The sequence below is a fragment of the Elephas maximus genome, chromosome 1, assembly GCF_024166365.1.
Source record: "Elephas maximus indicus isolate mEleMax1 chromosome 1, mEleMax1 primary haplotype, whole genome shotgun sequence".
Classification (NCBI taxonomy): Eukaryota; Metazoa; Chordata; class Mammalia; order Proboscidea; family Elephantidae; genus Elephas; species Elephas maximus.
Genome location: NC_064819.1, coordinates 43,508,209 through 43,528,109, shown reverse-complemented (window position 1 = coordinate 43,528,109; position 19,901 = coordinate 43,508,209). Strand labels below are relative to the sequence as shown.

The window sequence follows — 19,901 nt, the reverse complement described above, 5'->3', positions numbered from 1 at the left end:
AAGAGGCAAAACACTAAAAGCTGGTGCTCCAGAGCAAGGAGACCAATAGGGAAGCAACAGCAACAAGTGCACTAGACACAAAGTCCAGGTTAGGAACAAGGAACTACAACCTTCAGTAGTATAAAATAATAATAACAACAATAAAGAAGAAGAAGAGCAATCTGTAGAGAAGGGGAAGATTCTAATCTGATTCAGCAAAGTAGGAAAAAATAAAACTTAATGTTCCAAAGACAACACAAAAATCACAAAGCACATGAAGAGAAAAAAAGGATGGCTGATTCAAATGACCAAAATAAGAGGACAGAGATTGTCCCTGAGGAAGGACAGATAATGGAATTACACAAAAAAGACTTCAAAGCATCAGTATTAGCTGTAATTAAAGAGGTAAAGGAAAACATAGAAAAAGATCTAAAGGAAATCAGAAAACGATAAAGGCATACCTTGGAGATGTTGCAGGCTAGGTTCCAGACCACCATGATAAAGGGAATATCACAATAAAGCCAGTCAAATGAATTTTTGGTTTCCCAGTGCATATAAGAATTATGTTTACAATATGCTGTAGTCTATTAAGGGTGCAATATTATGTGTGTTTTAGGCTGGGTTTTCTAGAGAAGCAAAACTCGTAAAGTGTATAAATATATACAAAGAGAGAGATTAGATTATATAAAGGAAATGGTTGATGCGGCTGTAGAGGCTGCAACGTTACAAGTCCGAGGGCCAGGATAGAGGCTTCTAATGCACAGAGCCCCAGGGGCTGGCAAACCCAAGATTGGCCGGTCAGAGAGCAGGGCTCTTGCTCACAGGCTGTGAAGATCAACAAATCCCAAAGATTCTCAGGCAAGACCGCAGGCAAGCTGCCAGCAGGACTTCCAAGAACTGGAGGTCAGACAAACAGGAGCCAGCTGATGGATCCAGAATGAGCAAAAGCCCACAAGCCTTGCCAGAATATCCACTTATATTCAATGTAGGCCACATGCCCAAGGAAACTCCCCTTCAACCAACTGGCTACTACCAGCAGATCCCATCATGGAGGTGATCACATAATATCAAATCTCATCATGGAAGTGATCACATGATCATATGACTATCAAACCACTGAGAATCCGGACCCAGCCAAGTTGACACACAACCTTAACCATCGCAATGTCTAAAAAAACAATGTATATACTTTAATTAAACAATGATTTATTGCTAAAAGATGCTAAGCATCATCTGAGCCTTTAGTGAGTCATAATCTTTTTGCTGGTGTGGTGCTCTTGAGTCAATATTGACGGCTGTGACTCATCAGGATGATGGTTGCTAAAGGCTGAGGTGGCTGTGGCACTTTCTTAAAATAAGACATCAATGAAGTTTGCTGCATCAACTGACTCTTCATTTCGTGAAAAATTTCTTTGTAGTATATGACGCTGTTTGATAGCATTTTACTCACAGTAGAACTTCATTCGAAACCGGAGTTCATCCTCTCAAACCCTGCTGCTCCTTTATCAACTAAATTTATATAATATTCTAAGTCCTTTTTTGTCATTTCAACAATTCACACATTTCACAGCATCTGCATCAGGAAGAGATTCCATCTCTAGAAATCACTTTCTTTGCTCATTCATAAGAAGCAACTTCTCATTGGTTCAAATTTTATCATGAGATTGCAACAATTTAGTTACATCGTCAGGCTCCACTTCTAATTCTAGTTCTCTTGCTACTTCCACCACATCTTCAGTTACCTCCTCCACTAAAGTTTGAAACCCCCTCAAAGGCATCCATGATGGTTGGACTCAACTTTTTCCAAACTCCCATTAATGTTGATATTTTGACCGCCTCTCATGAAATGTTCTTAATGGCATCTAGAATGGTGAATTCTTTCCAGAAAGTTTTTAATTTACTTTGTCCTGAAACAACAGAGGAATCACTATCTATGGCAGCTATGGCCTTATGACATATATTTCTTAAATGCTAAGACTTGGCTGCAGAATGGATGTTCTGTTAGTAGGAATGAAAACAACATTAACTTCCTTGCACAGCTCCAACAGAGCTCTTGGGTGGCCTGGTGCATTGTCAAAGAGCAGTAATATTTTGAAAAAACACCCAGTGCCATCGAGTCGATTTTGAAAGGAACCTTTTTTTCTGAGCAGCAGGTCTGAACAGTGGGCTTAAAAGTATTCAAAAACCATGTTATAAACAGATGAGCTGTTATCCAGGCTTTATTGTTCCATTTATAGGGCACAAACAGGAATTTTTTTTTCTGAACAGTAGGTCTGAATGGTGGGCTTAAAGTATTCAGTAAGCCTTGTTAAAAGCAGATGTGCGCCATCCAGCCTTTATTGTTCCATTTGTAGAGAACAACAGAGTAGATTTAGTATAATTCTTAAGAGCCCTAGGATTTTCAAAATGGTAAACGAACATTGGCTTTAACTTAAAGTTGCCAGCTGCATTAGCACCTAACAACAGAGTTAGCCTGTCCTTTGAAGCTGTGAAGCCAGCCATTGTCTTCTCTCTAGCTATGAAAGTCCTAGATGGCATCTTCTTGCAATATAAGGCTGTTGCATCCACACTGAAATTTGTTGTTCAGTGTGGCCACCTTCATCAGTTATCTTAGTTAGATTTTCCAGATAACTTGCTGCAGCTTCTACTTCAGCACTTGCTGCTTCACCTTGCACTTTTACGCTACAGAGACAAGTTTCTTTCATTAAATCTCATAAAATAAACCTGCTAGCTTCAAACTTTTCTTCTACTGCTTCCTCACCTCTCTCAGCCTTCATTGAATTGAAGAGAGTTCCGGTCTTGCTCTGGATTAGGCTTTGGCTTAAGGGAATGTTGTGGATGGTTTGATCTTCCATCCAGACCACGAAAACTTTCTCCATATCACCAAAAAGGCTGTTTCGCTTTCTTATCATTCGTGTGTTCACTGGGGTAGCACTTTTAGGTTCCTTCAAGGACTTTTCCTAGGCACTCACAACTTGGCTAACTGTATGGTGCAAAAGGCCTAGTTTTTGGCCTCTCTCAGCTTTTAATATGCCTTCCTCACTAAGCTTAATCATTTCTAGCTTTTGATTTAAAGTGAGAGGCATGTGACTCTTCCTTTCACCTGAACACTTAGAGGCCCTTATAGGGTTGTTATTGTGTCCAACATAATGTGTCATTTGATTTCTTGACAGCTGCTTCCATGGGTATTGATTGTGGATCCAAGTAAAATAAAATCCTTGACAACTTCAATATTTTCTCTATTTATCATGAAGTAGTGAGGGTTTTTGTTTTCTTTATGTCGAGGTCCATTTTATATTGAAGGCTGTGGTCTTTAATCTTCATAGTAAGTGCTTCAAGTCCTCCTCACTTTCCGCAAGCAAGATGTGTCATCTCCGTATCACAAGTTGTTAACGAGTTTTCATCCAATCCTGATGCCCTGCTCCTCTTCATATAATCCAGCTTCTCAGATTACTTGCTCAGCATACAGATTGAATAGGTATTCTACTCTGTCCTGTAGGGTTGCTATGAGTCAGAATTGACTCGACGGCAACGGGTTTTTTTAGTGAAAGAATACAACCCTGACAAACACCTTTCCTGACTTTAAACCATGCAGTAACCCCTTGTTCTGTTCGAACGACTGTCTCTTGGTCTATGGATGGGTTCCCCGTAAGCACAATTAAGTGTTCTGGAATTCCCATTCTTCACAATGCTTTCCAAAATTTGTTATGATCCACACAGTCAAATGCCTCTGCATAGTCAATAAAATACAGGTAAACATATTTCTGGTATTCTCTGTTTTCAGCCAGGATCCATCTAACATCATTCCACGTGCCCTTCTGAATCCAGCTTGAATATCTGGCAGTTCCCAGCTGATGTACTGCTGTAGCCTCTTTTGAATGATCTTCAGATAATTTTACTTGTGTGTGATATTAATGATATTGTTTGATAATTTCTGCATTTTGTTGGATCACCTTTTTTTAGAATAGACATAAATATGATCTCTTCCAGTCTGATGGCTAGGTAGCTGTCTTCCAAATTTCTTGGCATAGATGAGTGACCACGTCTAGCACTGCATCCATTTGTTGAAACATCTCAACTGGTATTCCATCAATTCCTGGAGGCTTTTTTTTTGTTTTTTTTGCCAATGCCTTCAGTGCAATTTGGACTTCTTTCTTCAGTTCCATCCATTTATGATCATACGGTACCTCCTGAAATCGTTGAACACTGACCAATTCTTTTGGTGCAGTGACTCTGTGTACTCCTTCCATCTTCTTTTGTTGCTTCCTATGTTGTTTAATATTTTAGAATCCTTCAGTATTGCAATTCGAAGCTTGAATTTTTCTTCAGTTCTTTCAGCTTGACAAAAGCCTAGCGTGTTCTTCCCTTTTGGTTTTCTAACTCCAGGTCTTTGCATATGTCTTAATACCTTACTTTGTCTTCTTGGGCTGCCCTTTGAAATCCTCTGTTCAGCCCTTTTACTTCATCATTTCTTTCTTTTGCTTTAGCTACCAGACTTTCGAGAGCAAGTTTCAAACTCTCTTCTGACATCCATCTTGGTTTTTCCTTTCTTTTCTTGTCTTTTTAATGACTTCTTGCTTTCTTCATGTATGATGTCCTTGGTGTCACTCCACAACTCACCTGGTCTTCAGTCATTAGTGTTCAATGTTTCAAATCTATTCTTGAGATTGTCTTTAAATTCAGGTGCGATTTACCCAAGGCTATACTTCGGCTCTCACGGACTTGTTCTAATTTTCTTCAGTTTCATCTTGAACTTGCATATGAGCAGTTGATGGTCTGTACTGCAGTCTTGTTCTGACTATTGATATTGAGATTTTCCATCACCTCTTTCCACAGATGTAGTCAATTTGATTCCTGTGTATTACATCTGGTGAGGTCCATGTATATACTCGTCGTTTATGTTGGTTAAAAAAGGTAATGCAATGAAGAAGTGACTGGTCTTGCCAAATTCTATCATGCGATCTCCAATATTACTTCTATCAAAAAGGCCATATTTTCCAACTACCAAGCCTTCTTTGTTTCCAACTTTCACTTTCCAATCACCATCAATGGTCAATGCATCCTGACTGCATGTTTGATCAATTTCAGGCTGCAGAAGCTGGTAAAAACCTTTGATTTCTTCATCTTTGGCCTTAGTGGTTGCTAAATTTGGATAATAGTCATTTTAACTGGTCTTCCTTGTAGCGATATTGATATTATTCTATCACTGACAGCGTTGTACTTCAGGATAGTTCTCAAAATGTTCTTTTTGGCAATGAATGCAACACCATTCCTCTTCAAGCTGTCATTCCCAGCATAGAAGACTATATGATTGTCTGATTCAAAATGGCCAATACCAGTCCATTTCAGCTCACTAATGCCTAGGATATCAATGTTTGTGCACCCCATTGCATTTTTGGACAATTTCCAATTTTCCTAGACTCATACTTCATACATTGCGTGTTCCAATTATTGTTGGATGTTTGCTGTTGTTTCCTCTCATTTCGAGTCGTGCCATATCAGCAAATGAAGGTTCTGAAAGCTTGACTCCATCCATGTCATTAAGGTCAACTCTACTTTGAGGAGCCAGCTCTTTCCTAGTCATCTTTTGAGTGTCTTCCAACCTGAGGAGTTCATCTTCCGGCGCTATATCAGCTATGGTGTTTGTGGTGCCCCAAAACAGTTACAACAGTAACATCAAAGATGACTGATTGTAGATCGCCATAACAGATACAGTAATAATGAAAAAAGTTTTGAAATATTGCAAGTATTGCCAAAACATGACAAACAGACATGAAGTGAGCACATGCTGTTGGAAAAATGGAGCCAATGGACTTGTTCAATGCAGGGTTGCCACAAACTTTCAATTTGTAAAAAATGCAAAACCTGTGAAGTGCAATAAAATGAGGTATGCCTGTACAAGAGCAAAGAAAGAATTTAAATAAATAGAAAATAAAAAAGTAGAAAAAATGAAGCTTAAGTAAAAGAAATGAACAACTCCCTGGAAAGACTCAGCAATAGAACTGAAATGACAGAAGAGAAGATCTGCAAATTCAAAGACAGGGCCATTGAGATTGCTCAGCCTGAGGAGCAAACTGAAAAAAGAGTGAAAAGAAATAAACAAAGACTAACAGATATATGGAATACCATCAAGAGGATCATCACTCGTCTGTCAGTTTGTCGTACTATAGGGGCTTGCATTTTGGTGTGATACTGGAAGCTATGCCATCAGTATTTCAAATAGCAACAGCATCACCCATAGTGGGCAGGTTTCGGTGGAGCTTCCAGACTAAGGAGACCTGGAAGAAGGACCTGGCAGTCTACTGCTGAAAAAACTGACCAGTAAAAACCTTATGAAAAGCAGTGAAACGCTGACTGATATAGTGTTGGAAGATGAGCCCCTTAGGTTGCAAGGCACTCAAAATATGACTGGGGAAGAGCTGCCTCTTTAAAGCAGAGTTGACCTTAATGACATGAATAGAGGAAAGTTTCTGGGACCTTCATTTGCTGAGGTAGCATGACTCAAAATGTGAAGAAACAGCTGAAAACATCCATTAATAACTGGAATGTAGAATGCATGAAGTACGAATCTAGGAAAACTGAAAGTTGTCAAAAATGAAATGAATTGCATAAGATCTATATCCTAGGCATTAGTGAGCTGAGATGGACTGGTATTGGCCATTGTGAATCAGATAATCATATGGCCTACTATGCTGGGAATGAGAACTTGAAGAGGAACAATGTCACATTTGTTGTCAAAAAGAACATTTTAAGATCTATCCTGAAGGACAACACTGTCAGTGATGGGATAATATCCATATGGCTACAAGGAGGACCAGTTAATATGACTATTATTCAAATTTACGCACCGACCACTAACATTAAAGATGAAAAAACTGAAGATTTTTACCAACTTCTGCAGTCTGAAATTGATCGAACATGCAATTAGAACGCATTGATAATTACTGGTGATTGGAATGTGAAAGCTGGAAACGAAGGATCAGTAGTTGGAAAATATGGCCTTGGTGATAGAAACCACACTGGAATTTGCGTGATAAAATTTTGGAAGACCAATGACTTCTTCACTGCAAATACCTTTACTCAACAACATAAATGGTGACTCTACACATGGACCTCACCAGATGAAATACACAGGAATCAAACTGATGACATTTGTTGAAAGAGATGATGGAGAAGCTCAGTATCATCAGTCAGAACAAGGCCAGGTGCCAACTGTGGTACAGATCATCAATTGATCATATGTGTCTTAGGCTAGGTTCTCCAGATAAGCAAAATCAGTAAAAAGCATATAAATACATATACAGAGAGAGAGACTTGTATCAAGGAAATGCCTCACACGGTTGTAGAGGCTGGAATGTCCCAAGTCCATGGATCAGAATAGCAGCTTCTCCTGATTCACGTAGCCTCAGGGGCTGATGAACCCAAGATCTGCAGGTCAGAGAGCACGGATCTTGCTCACAGGCTGTGAAGATTGACAAACCTCACGATTTGCAGGCAAGACCACAGGTAAGCTGCTAGCTCAAGTCCCAAGAACCAGAGGCCAGACAAACAGGAGCCAGCTGTAGGTTCTAGAATGAGCAAAAGCTCTGGAGCCTTGCCAGAATGTCTGCTTCTATTCAGACGCAGGCCACACGCCCAAGGAAACTCCCTTTCAACTGACTGGCTACTCATAGCAGATCCTATCGTGTGGGTGATCACATATCAAATCTCAACACGGAAGTGATCACATTACACCACTGCCAAAACACTGAGAATAATGGCCCAGCCAAGTTGACACACCATGTTAATCATCATGACACGGAAGTTCAAGTTGAAGCTGATGAATATCAGAGCAAGTCCACAAAAACCAAAATATGACTTTGAGTACATCCCATCTGAATTTAGAGATCATCTCAAGAACAGATTTGACGCACTGAACACTAATGACCAAAGACCTTATGAGTTCTGGAATTACATCAAGGACACCATATATGAGGAAAGAAAAAGATCATTAAAAAGACAGGAAAGAAAGAAAAGACCAAAATGAATGCCAGAAGAAACTCTGAAAATTGCTCTTGAATGTAGAGTAGCGAAAGCAAATGGAAGAAATGATGAAGCAAATGGATTAAACAGAAAATTTCAAACGGTGTCTCGAAAAGACAAAGTATTGTAATGAAATGTGCAAAGATTTGGTGTGAGAAAAACAAAAGGGAAGAACATGCTCAGTATTTCTCAAGCTGAAAGAACTGAAGAAAAAAATTCAAGCCTCCAGTTGCAATACTGAAGGACTCTATGGGGAAAATATTTAATGACAGAGAAAGAATAAAAAGAAGATAGAAGGAATACACAGTCACTGTACTAAAAAGAATTGGTCAATGGTCAACTATTTCAGGAGGTAGTATATGATTAAGAACTGATGGTACTGAAGCAAGAAGTCCAAGGTGCACTGAGGGTGTTGGCAAAAAACAAAGCTCCAGGAATTGATGGAATACCAATTAAGATATTTCAATAAACAGATGCAGCGCTGGAGGTGCTTATTTGCCTAAGCTGAGAAATTTGGAAGACAGTTACCTGGCCAACCAACAGGAAGAGATCCAATTTGTGCCCATTCCAAAGAAAGGTGATTCAACAGAATGTGGAAATTATTGAACAATATCATTAATATCACACACAAGGAAAATCTGCTGAAGATCATTCAAAAGCAGTTGCAGCAGTACATCGACAGGGAACTGCCAGAAACTCAGGCTGGTTTCAGAAGAGGACGTGGAACCAGGGATATCATTGCTGATGTCAGATGGATCCTGGGTGAAAGCAGAGAATACCAGAAGGATGTTTACCTGTGTTGTATTGACTATGCAAAGGCATTGAACTGTGTGGATCATAACAAATTACGGATAACGTTGCGAAGAATGGGAATTCCAGAACACTTAATTGTGCTCATGAGGAACCTTTACAAAGATCAAGAGGCAGCTGTTCAGACAGAACGAGGGGATACCGATTGGCTTAAAGTCAGGAAAGGTGTGTGTCAGGGTTGTATTCTTTCACCATACCTATTGAATCTGTATGCTGAGCAAATAATCTGAGAAGCTGGACTATATGAAGAAGAACGAGGCATCAGGATTGGAGGAAGCTTCATTAACAACCTGCGTTATGCAGATGACACAACCTTGCTTGCTGAAAGTGAGGAGGACTTGAAGCACTTACTAATGAAGATCAAAGACCACAGCCTTCAGTACGGATTGCACCTCAACATAAAGAAAACAAAAATCCTCACAACTGGACCAATGAGCAATATCATGATAAACGGAGAAAACACTGAAGTTGTCACGGATTTCATTTTACTTGGATCCACAATCAACAGCCATGGAAGCAGCAGTCAAGAAATCAAAAGATGCATTGCATTGGGTACATCTGCTGCAAAGGACCTCTGTGAAGTGCTGAAGAGCAAAGATGTCATATTGAAGACTAAGGTGCGCCTGACCCAAGCCATGGTGTTTTCAATTGCATTATAGGCATGTGAAAGCTGGACAATGAATAAGGAAGACAAAAGAAGAATTAATGTCTTTGAATTGTGGTATTGGTGAAGAATATTGAATATACCATGGACTGCCAAAAGAATGAACAAATCTGTCTTAGAAGAAGTACAACCAGAATGCTCCTTGGAAGCAAAGATGGTGAGACTGCGTCTTACCTACTTTGGACATGTTGTCAGGAGGGATCAGTCCCTGGAGAAGGACATCATGCTTGGCAGCATAGAGGGTCAGCAGAAAAGAGGAAGACCCTCAACGAGGTGGACTGACACAGTGGCTGCAACAATGAGCTCAAACATAACAATGCTTGTGAGGATGGCTCAGGACAGGGCAGTGTTTCGTTCTGTTGTGCACAGGGTCGCTATGAGTCGGAACCGACTCAACAGCACCTAACAACAACAACAACATAAAAACCAAACCAAACTTACAAGAATTATTAAAGGGACTCCTTCAGTCTGGGAACAAACAACATTAGACCACAGCCTGAACCTAGGACACAAGACTGTACCAGCCAGATAGCAACCTAGGAAATGGGCTCTTGAGGACTATGCAAAACCAAAAGAAATACAACAGGGAACCAGCGAGGTTAATGTGTAAATGACCACAACATCGGAACAATAAAAAGTCGTAAAAGTGTAGGTATAGAACTTTCTAATGGAGAGGAAGGCAAGGTGATACCAAGTAATAATAGAATGGTTCAAATCTACGAAGATAAGGGTAAATTTCAAGGTAACCACAAAGAAAGTTAACAAACCTACTCATCAAAATGAAGAAGAAAAACAAAGTCTCGATAAAAACGAAATCTACAAAAACAAAAGAAATCCACAGACAAAAGGAATTCAGAACAGGAGAGTAAGAAGAACAAACAAAACGTCAGCACCACAAAAGAAGCACTACAAAATGACAGCAATAAACTCACACCTGTCAATAATTACGGTGACTGTAAATGGCCTAACTGCACCCATAAAGGGACAGCGAGCAACAGAATGGATAAAAAGCAAGATGCATCAATCTGTTGTCTACAAGAGACACACCTTAGAAACAAAGACGTAAATTTATTAAAAATCAAAGGATGGAAAAAATATATCAAGCAAGCAGCTTCCAAAAAAGAGCAAGAGTGGTGATACTAATTTCAGATAAAATAGACTTTAAAACAAAATCCACCATAAACGGCAAAGAAGGGTAGTGCATAATGATTAAAGGGATGATCCATCATGAACACTTAACCATAATAAACATCTACACACCTAATGACAGGGCTCCAAAATACATACAACGGACTCAACCAGCACCTAAAAGAGAAAGTGACAATTCCACAATAATAGCAGGAGGCTTCAAACACCATTCTCAGTAAAGGACAGAACATCTAGAAAGAAACTCAACAAAGATGCAGAAGAGCAAAAGGCCACAATCAGCCAGTTTGACCACATAGTCATATACAGAACACTCCCACAAACAGCTGCAAAGTACACATTCTTTTCCAACGCACATGGAACGTTCTCCAGAATAGATCACATCTTAGGGCACAGAGCAACCCTCAATAAAATCCAAAAACACTGAAATAATACAAAGTATCTTCTCTGACCACAAGCCACCAAAGTAGAAATTAACAACAGGAAGAGTAACGAAAAAAAAAAAATCAATTACATAGAAACTGAATAACACCCTGCTTAAAAACCACTGGGTAATAGAAGAAATCAGAGATGGAATAAAAAAATTCATAGAATCAAATGAGAATGAAAACACATCACACCAAAACTTCTGGGACACAGTAAAGGCAGTCCTCAGAGGTCAATTTATAGCAACAGATGCACATATCAAAAAAAGAAGAAAGGGACAAAATCAAAGGTTTAGCTCCACAATTTGAACAAATAGAAAGAGAACAGCAAAAGAAGCCCATAGGCAACAGAAGAAAGGAAATAATAAAGACCAGAACAGAAGTAAATTAGAGAATAGAAAAACAACAGAATCAACAAAACCAAAACTTGGTTCTCTGAAAGGATTAACAAATTCAACAAACCACTGGCCAAACTGACAAAAGAAAAACAGGAGTGGATGCAAATAACCCAAATAAGAAATGAAACGGGGAACATTACAACAGACCTGCTGAAATAAAAAGAATCACAAGAGAGTATTATGAAAAACTATACTCCAACAAATTTGAAAACCTAGAGGAAATGGACAAATTTCTAGGAACACACTACTTACCCAAACTAACATAAAATGATGTCGAAAATCTGAACACGCTCATACAAGAGAAGAGAATGAAAAGGCAATAAAAAAAACTCCCAACAACAAAAAAAGCCCTGGCCCACATGGCTTCACTGGAGAATTCTACCAAACATTCAGAGGAGAGCTTACACCAAGACTACTCAAACTACTCAAACTATTTTAGAACATAAAAAAGGGAGCCATACTTCCATATTCATTCTATGAAGCCAGCATAACCCTGATACCAAAACCGGGCAAATATACCACAAAAAAAAGAAAACTACAGACCAATATCTCTCATGAATATAGATGTAAAAATTCACAACAAAATTCTAGCCAATAGAATTCAGCATTATATAAAAAAAGAATACACCATGACCAACTAGGATTCCTACCAGGTATGCAAGGATGCTTCAACATTGGAAAAGCAATCCATATAACCCACCACATGAATAAAAGGAAAGAAAAGAATCACATAATCATCTCAATCAACAAAGAAATGGCTTTTGACAAAGTCCAACACCCGTTCCTGATAAAAACTCTCAATAAAATAGGTACAGAAGGGGAATTTCTCAACACCATATGTAAAACCAATGACCAACATCATACTTGAAGGAGAGAGGTTGAAAACATTCCCCTTGAGAACAGGAGCAAGACAAGGATGCCATTTATCACCATTCCTATTTAACACTGTGCTGAAAGTCCTAGCTCGAGCAGTAAGGCAAGAAAAAGAAATAAAAGGCATCCAAATTGGTAATGAAGAAGTTAAACTGTACCTATTTACTGACAGAATATACATAGAAAACCCAAAAAACTCCATGAGAAAACTACCAGAACTAATAGAAAGATTCAGCACAATGGCAGGATAGAAAATAAACATACAAACGTCACTTGGATTCCTATACACCAATAGAGAGAATGATGAAAAGGAAATCAGGAAAATAATACCATTTATAACAGCTCCTAAAAAAACAAACTACTTAGGAATAAATCTAACCAGGGATGTAAAACACCTATAAAAACAAAACTACAAAACACTACTGCAAGAAACCAAAAGAGATCTACATAAATGGAAAAACATACCATGCTCATGGACAGGTAGACTCAACATTGTGAAAATGACAATTCTACCAAAAGCGATTTACAAATACAATGCAATTACGGTGCAAATACCAACAACATTCTTTAAAGAACCAGAAAAATTTATCATTAACTTTATACGGAAAGAGAAGAAGCCCCGATAAGTAAAGCAGTATAGAAGAAGAATAAAGAAGGAGGACTCACACTACCTGACCTCAGAACCTACTACACAGCTACAGTTGTCAAAACAGCCTGGTACTGGTACAACGACATTGACCAATGGAACAGAATTGAGAACACAGATGTAAATCCATCCACCTACGGCCACCTGATCTTCAACAAGAGCTCAAAGACCATCAAATGGGGAAAGGGCAGTCTTTTTAACAAACGCTACTGGTAAAACGGGATGTCCATCTGCAAAAAAATGAAACAGGACCCATAATTCACACCATAAACAAAAACTAATTCAAAATGTATCAAAGACCTAAATATAAAGGCAAAAACTATGAAGTTCATAGAAGAAAAAATAGGATCAACACTAGAGACCCTAATACATGGCCTTAACAGGATACAAACCACAACCAATAACACAGAAACTCCAGAAGATAAGCTAGATAACTGGGATCTTCTAAAAATTAAACACTTGTGCTCATCAAAAGACTTCACCAAAAGAGTAAAAGGAGAACCTACAGACTGGGAGAAAATTTTTGACTATTACAAATCAGGCAAAGGTCTAAATCTCTAAAATCTACAAGAACATCCAACACCTCTACAACGAAAAGACAAAGAATCCAAATGAAAAATGGGCACAAGAAATGAACAATTCACCAAAGAAGACATTCAAGTGGCCAAAAGACACATGAGGAAATGGCATAAATCACTAGCTATCAGAGAAATGCAAATCAAAACCACGATGACATACCATCTCACCCCCAGCATTACTGGCACAAATCAAAAAAACAAGAAATAACAAATGTTGGAGAGGCTGCAGGCAGGGAGATTGGAAATCTTATGCACTGCTGGTGGGAAAGCAAAATGATACAACCATTTTGGAAAACAAAATGGTGCTTCCTTAGAAAGTTAGAAATAGAAACACCATAAAAAAAAAAATATGACCCAGCAATTCCACTGCTAAGAATATATCCTAGAGAAATAAGAGCTGTCACACCAATAGACAAATGCACACTCATGTTCACTGCAGCACTGTTCACAACAGCAAAAAGATGGAAACAACCTATCAACAGATGAATGGATGTACCACACACAACGAAGTATTATGCAACGATAAAAAACAATGAATCTGTGAAGAATCTCATAACATGGATGAATCTGGAGGGCATTATGCTGAGTGAAGTAAGTCAATCACAAAAGGACAAATATTGTATGAGACCATGACTGTAAAAACTCACGAAAAGGTTTACACAGAAAAAGAAACAATCTTTGGTGGTTACGAGGGAGGGGAGGTGTGGGGATGGAAAAACACTAAATAGACCATAGATAAGCGGTAACTTTGGGGACGGGTAAGACAGTACACAATACTGGGAAAGCTAACATAACTTTTACAAGACAAGGTCATGGAAGCTCTATAGATACATCCAAACTCCCTGAGGAACTGAACTGCTGGGCTGAGGGTTGTGGGGACTGTGGTCTTGGGGAACATATAGCTCAACTGGCATAACAGAGTTTAGAAAGAAAATGCTCTACATTCTATTTTGGTAAGTATCGTCTAGGGTCTTGAAACCCTATAAGCGGCCATCTAGGATACTCCACTGGTCTCACCCCTTTGGAAGCAAGGAACGATGAAGAAAACTAAAAATACAAGGGAAAGATTAGTCCAAAGGACTAATGGATCACATCTAACATACTTTCCACCAGGCTGAGTCCAGTACAACTAGATGGTGCCAGGCTGCCACCACTGACTGCTCTGACAGGGATCACAATAGAGGGTCCTGGACAGAGCTAGAGAAAAATGTAGAACAAAATTCTAACTCAAAAAGAAAGATCAGACTTGCTGGCCTGACAGAGACTGGAGAAACCATGAGAGTATGGCCCCCAGACACCACCCTATCAGCTCAGTAATGAAGTCACTCGTGAGGTTCACCTTTCAGTCAAAGATTGGACAGGCCCATAAAACAAAACGAGACTAATGGGACATATCAGCCCTGGGGCAAGGACTAGAGGGCAGAAGGGGACAGGAAAGCTGATAGTAAACCTTAGGTTAAGAAGGGAGAGTGTTGACATGTTGTGGGGTTGTTAACCAATGTCATAAAACAATATGTGTACTAACTGTTTAATGAGAAACTAGTTTGTTCTGTAAACCTTCATCTCAAGTATGATAAAAAAAAAAAAAAAAGGAATTGTAGTTATTCTGTCAAGCTTAGCTTCTCCTCTTGGTCCACATAAATATGACAGTTATCACCAATTGGACATCCTAGGGAAGGCAGGGCTTCCGTTACAGGTTTTGGTGATGCGTTCATGATAAAGGACTCCGAGAAGAATTAGGTCTTACAGGTATGGTTGTATCACTAATCAATAGACTGGATTTTCCTCTTTCAAAAGACTCTATATCACGTACTTATTTCTTTTGGACGCAGCTTGGGATTTGCTTAAATTTGCCATGGTACATCTAAGACTAAAATGTTAAGTCTTGATTAAATTTGTTAGTGTAGGCCCTTGAGGAGAAATACATACTAGTATGAAGCAAATGGTTTCACAGCACTCAGGTGAGTGTAAAGGTTGACTTCCATGAGTTAGATTGATGATTAACATTTTTATTTTAACTCCTCAGACTCATTCGTTATAAAGGAACTCTACCTGAGTGTTTGGAACCCTGGTGGTGTAGTGGTTAAGAGCTTGGCTGCTAACCAAAAGGTCAGCAGTTTGAATCCACCAGCCGCTCCTCAGAAACCCTATGGGGCAGTTCTACTCTGCCCTATAGGATCGCTATAAGTTAGAATCAACTCGATGGCAATGGGGACAGGTACATGAGTGTTTAACAGGAGAATGGAGAAAATGAAACCTCAACACTGGTACTTCTCAAATGGAGGCAATTTTGCCACCCAGGGGACATGTGACAATGTCTGGAGACTTTTTGGGGATGCTACTGGAATCTAGTGAGTAGAGGCCAGGGATGCTGCTTGATATCCTACAATGCACAGGAGCGCATCCACCACCCAAAAAGACAATAGCGCCCAGGTTGAAAAACCCTAATCAACACTATAATGTTTACAACAAGGTATATTCGTATGCTCTGAAATGGAAGGGTTTCCATGTTAGACTGCTGAATGAAAAAAAAAAAGAAACTGCAGAATTGTATGTGTGTGTGTGTGTGTTTACCATGAGTGGAGCCAAAAGTAAACATGGAATGATACCAAATCTTTTACTGTGGTTACTCCTGGGGATCATTCCCTCAACTGAGCACCTACTATGCCCCAGGCATGATTCTAGGGGCTGGAGCAAAGTGGGCATGGTCCCTACTTTCAAGGAACTTAAATTCTGGCAGGGTCAAAATGGGGAATAAAACTACAAAGGAGATAATTTCCAGATAGTGATCCATGTTATACGCAAAATCTCAATGCTGTTTGAATTTTTTATAATAAGCAATGTATTCAATTTCTAATTAAATTTTAATTAAAAAAAGTTTAACTCGCCCATAGCTAATAGTTACCTGCCATCTTCTAGAAAGATGGATGCTTTCTATGCAGTATACTGCAAAAAGGAGGGTCTGCTGCTGATCCTGAGGAGAGAGGGATTCGGTGTGGAGGCCTGTGGCTTTCAGAGGCAGCCCTCTCCTGGGTGAGCCCAACAATCTAGAAGAGAAAATAAACACTGGCAGAAGAGGAGACCCAGGTGGCAAGGTCAGACGTGCTGCCTCCAGGCCTCACCACCGCTTCTGGATGATGGCCTCCTGGATGACATGCAAACATGTCAGAAGAATGCTTCTCAAAAGAGGCAAGGGGTCCTCTGGAAATGTAGGCTGCAGAAGAGAAATCATGCAGGAGTCAAAACCAATACTTTTCGTTCTGAAAGGACTCAGATCCTTCTGTAAAAGCAGCCACTGAGAGACGTGCTGGGAAAGGAGACAACAGATAGGAAGTAGGAGCCTCACCCTTGCCCTCCTTCCCTCTCCCCAAGTTCTGCCCTCTAGATGATCACACAGCAGGGGTATTAGTGAACCTCCCAGTCACAGTCTGCAGCCTGGGCTCCTCAGTCAGGTTAATGGAGCTGAGGTGATGCTACTAGGTGTTGTTGGGCCTTTTTCCTTACCTGAAAATGCAGGAACTGGTTTAGATCTGGTTCTCATCGAGAGGTCTCAAAAGTTCCTGACTGGGAGCCTAGGCCAATGAAGACAGCAGGGACTTCCCAGTCAGAGGCACTTGGTCAAATTCCAGCTCTGTTATTATGACTTTACCTCTCTGGGCCTTCATCTCCTTATCCACAAAGTCAGGGACAAAATCCCACCTCATGGCATGGCTGAGATTAAGGCTCTAGAGGAATGTTAGTTCTCCCTACGGGACCTCAAATGCAGGAGGGAGGACTATAGCCTCACCTTGTCCAGCCATCTCTGAAACAACTGCCTCATTCTGGGAGACACAAGGTACCTGCACTCGCCACCAGATAAAATGGATGAGCGTTCCTCAGTGGTAAGGTGGTGACACATGTTATGTCTGCATGGTGATTTTCCCATGTTATCTGTACATCTTTACAGGATAACAAAAAGAACACAGAGACAAAGAGAAATCAGGCTTATCTACGGCAGGGCCTGGATCAGCACCTTTCAGGGTTCTGTTCAACACCTCCAAATACCCCAGGGGCAGCAGGGCTGAGATATATAGAGCATTGCTGTGTGAGGGGGTGGTGGGGAATGTCTGGACCAGAAGGTAGGTGCCCTGGGGACAGAGAGGAGTAGAAAATAGTCACTGGAGCTGAGTTGAGGGAGTCCTAGGAGTTAGAGAGTGGGACGTGGCCATAAGCCAAGAGGGAGCTAATAGCTCTGATTGGAACGGGGTAGTCATGGACTGAGTTGTGTCCCCCCAAAATATGTGCATCAATTTGGCTAGGCCATGATTTGCAGTATTGTATGGCTGTCCACCATTTTGTACTCTGGTGTGATTTTCCTATTTGTTACAAATCCTGTCTCTATGATATTGATGAGATGGAATAGCGACAGTTATGTTCATGAGGCAGGACTCGATCTACGGGATTGGACTGTGTCTTGAGCCAATCTCTTTTGAGATATAAAAGAGAAGTAAGCAGAGAGACATGGGGACCTCCTACCACCATGAAAGCAGTACTGGCAGTAGAGCGCGTCTTTCGGACTTGGGGTCCCTGCGCTGAGAAGCTCCTTGACTGGGTACGATTGATGACAAGGGCCTTCCTCCAGAGCCAACAGAGAGAGAAAGCCTTCCCCTAGAGATGATGCCCAGAATTTGGCTTCTAGCCACCAGACTGTGAGCGAATAAATTTCTCCTACTTAAAGCCATCCAGTTGTGGTATTTCTGTTGTAGCAGCACTACGTAATTAAGACAGGGGGCTAATACACTAAACACTTGCCACTCATTTAAGTTGACTACTGACCGGCCATAAATGTCTGTCAGTTTGTCGTACTGTGGGGGCTTGCATGTTGCTATGATGCTGGAAGCTATGCCACCGGTATTCAGATATCAGCAGGGTCTCCCATGGAGGACAGGTTTCAGCTGAGCTTCCAGACTAAGACAGACTAGGAAGAAGGACCTGGCAGTCTACTTCAGAAAAGCATTAGCCAGTGAAAACATTATAATACCAGTGGAACACTGTCTGATAAAGTGCTGGAAGATGAGCCCCCCAGGTTGGAAGGCACTCAAAAGATGACTGGGGAAGAGCTGCCTCTTGAAAGCACAGTCGACCTTAATGACGTGAATGGAGTAAAGCTTTCGGGACCTTCATTCACTGATGTGGCACAACTCAAAATGAGATGAAACACCTGTAAACATCCATTAATAATCGGAACGTGGGATGTATAAAGTATGAATCTAGGAAAATTGGAAATCATCAAAAATGAAATGGGAAGATGGCTGACTAGGTAGAAGCTACCTCGGATCCCTCCTGCAACAAAGACTCGGAAAAACAAGTGAATCGATCACGTACATGACAATCTACGAACCCTGACCATCAAACACAGATCTAAAGTGTTGACCTGAGTGACAGAGACTGAGAACAAACAACCACGGGAGAGCAGCGACTGTTTTCAGAGCCTGGAGCCAGTGTCCCAGGCAGGAAACCTTGGCGCCGCACTTTGGACTGGGCGCAGGGGAGCTGAGCACGGCATCCTGAGACGGCGTAAACATGGGATGCAGCCCTAGCCCCCAGAAGTGACCTTGGGGGAAGCCCAGCCAGTGCACGCAGACAGCGCAGCAACGCGGCTGACAGGAGGAGAAGTCACCGGGAGGTAGCAACTGGTTTTGGAGCCGGAAGTGCGGCGTCCCAGCCGGGGAACCTTGGCGCTGGGCTTTGGACTGGGTGCGGAGGAACTAACCACAGCTTCTGAGACAGCGCAAGCACAAGACGCGGGCCTGACCCTCAGGGGCAATCCCTACCCAGCCAGCGCACACAGTCAACACGCCCCTTGGGAATCTCAGATAAAACGATCATCCCAAGCTAGATAAGTAACTTTGTCTATATTCCGGGGTGCTACTCTCTCCTATTTATCTGAACCCTCCCCTCCCCTCCCCTTCCTAGGCGGCTTCATTAACATCGGAATTTCCTGAGCCAGAGAGTGAAGTGCGCTGCGTTTTTTCTTTTTTTTTGGTCTTTTCCTAACCCATTCTCCTGGCCTCAGAGAACCAGCTACAAAAAACCCAGGGACCAAAAACCCTTCCATAATTGGACCAAAAACACAGAGCCAGCTCCAGCCAAGCATATGTGACCCACAGTCTTGGGGTTTCATCCCTACAGGGAACAAGGTGGCTATTATAATGCAAAGGCAATTCTGATAGGGATCTGATTGTAATCGTTTTAGCGGATTACTGGAAAGAAAAGTTTCCCAGGTCTGATATCTCTGCGTATTCAACAGAGCCCTCAGTGACCCACAACAGGGAACTGGGGGCTGAAACTCCCCCCAGGCCACCTAGCCTCCTGCCTTAG

At 40.9% G+C, this 19,901-nt stretch overlaps 1 protein-coding gene across 4 annotated transcripts in view; it reads right to left on the bottom strand.

The window, feature by feature from the left end:
* NQO2 (N-ribosyldihydronicotinamide:quinone reductase 2) overlaps nt 1–19,901 on the bottom strand; it is a 49,337-nt gene that overhangs the window by 17,522 nt on the left and 11,914 nt on the right. For 2 of the 4 annotated variants that reach the window (XM_049882535.1, XM_049882526.1), the window contains one exon: nt 16,447–16,588. The exons of 1 other annotated variant lie outside the window; for it this stretch is intronic. In XM_049882535.1, coding sequence (XP_049738492.1) covers nt 16,447–16,453 — 7 coding nt within the window. In that variant the 5' untranslated portion in view covers nt 16,454–16,588. Of the gene's footprint in view, nt 1–16,446; nt 16,589–17,380; nt 19,458–19,901 lie in introns of those variants that run through there. One more of the 4 variants, XM_049882544.1, reaches the window with a different exon arrangement.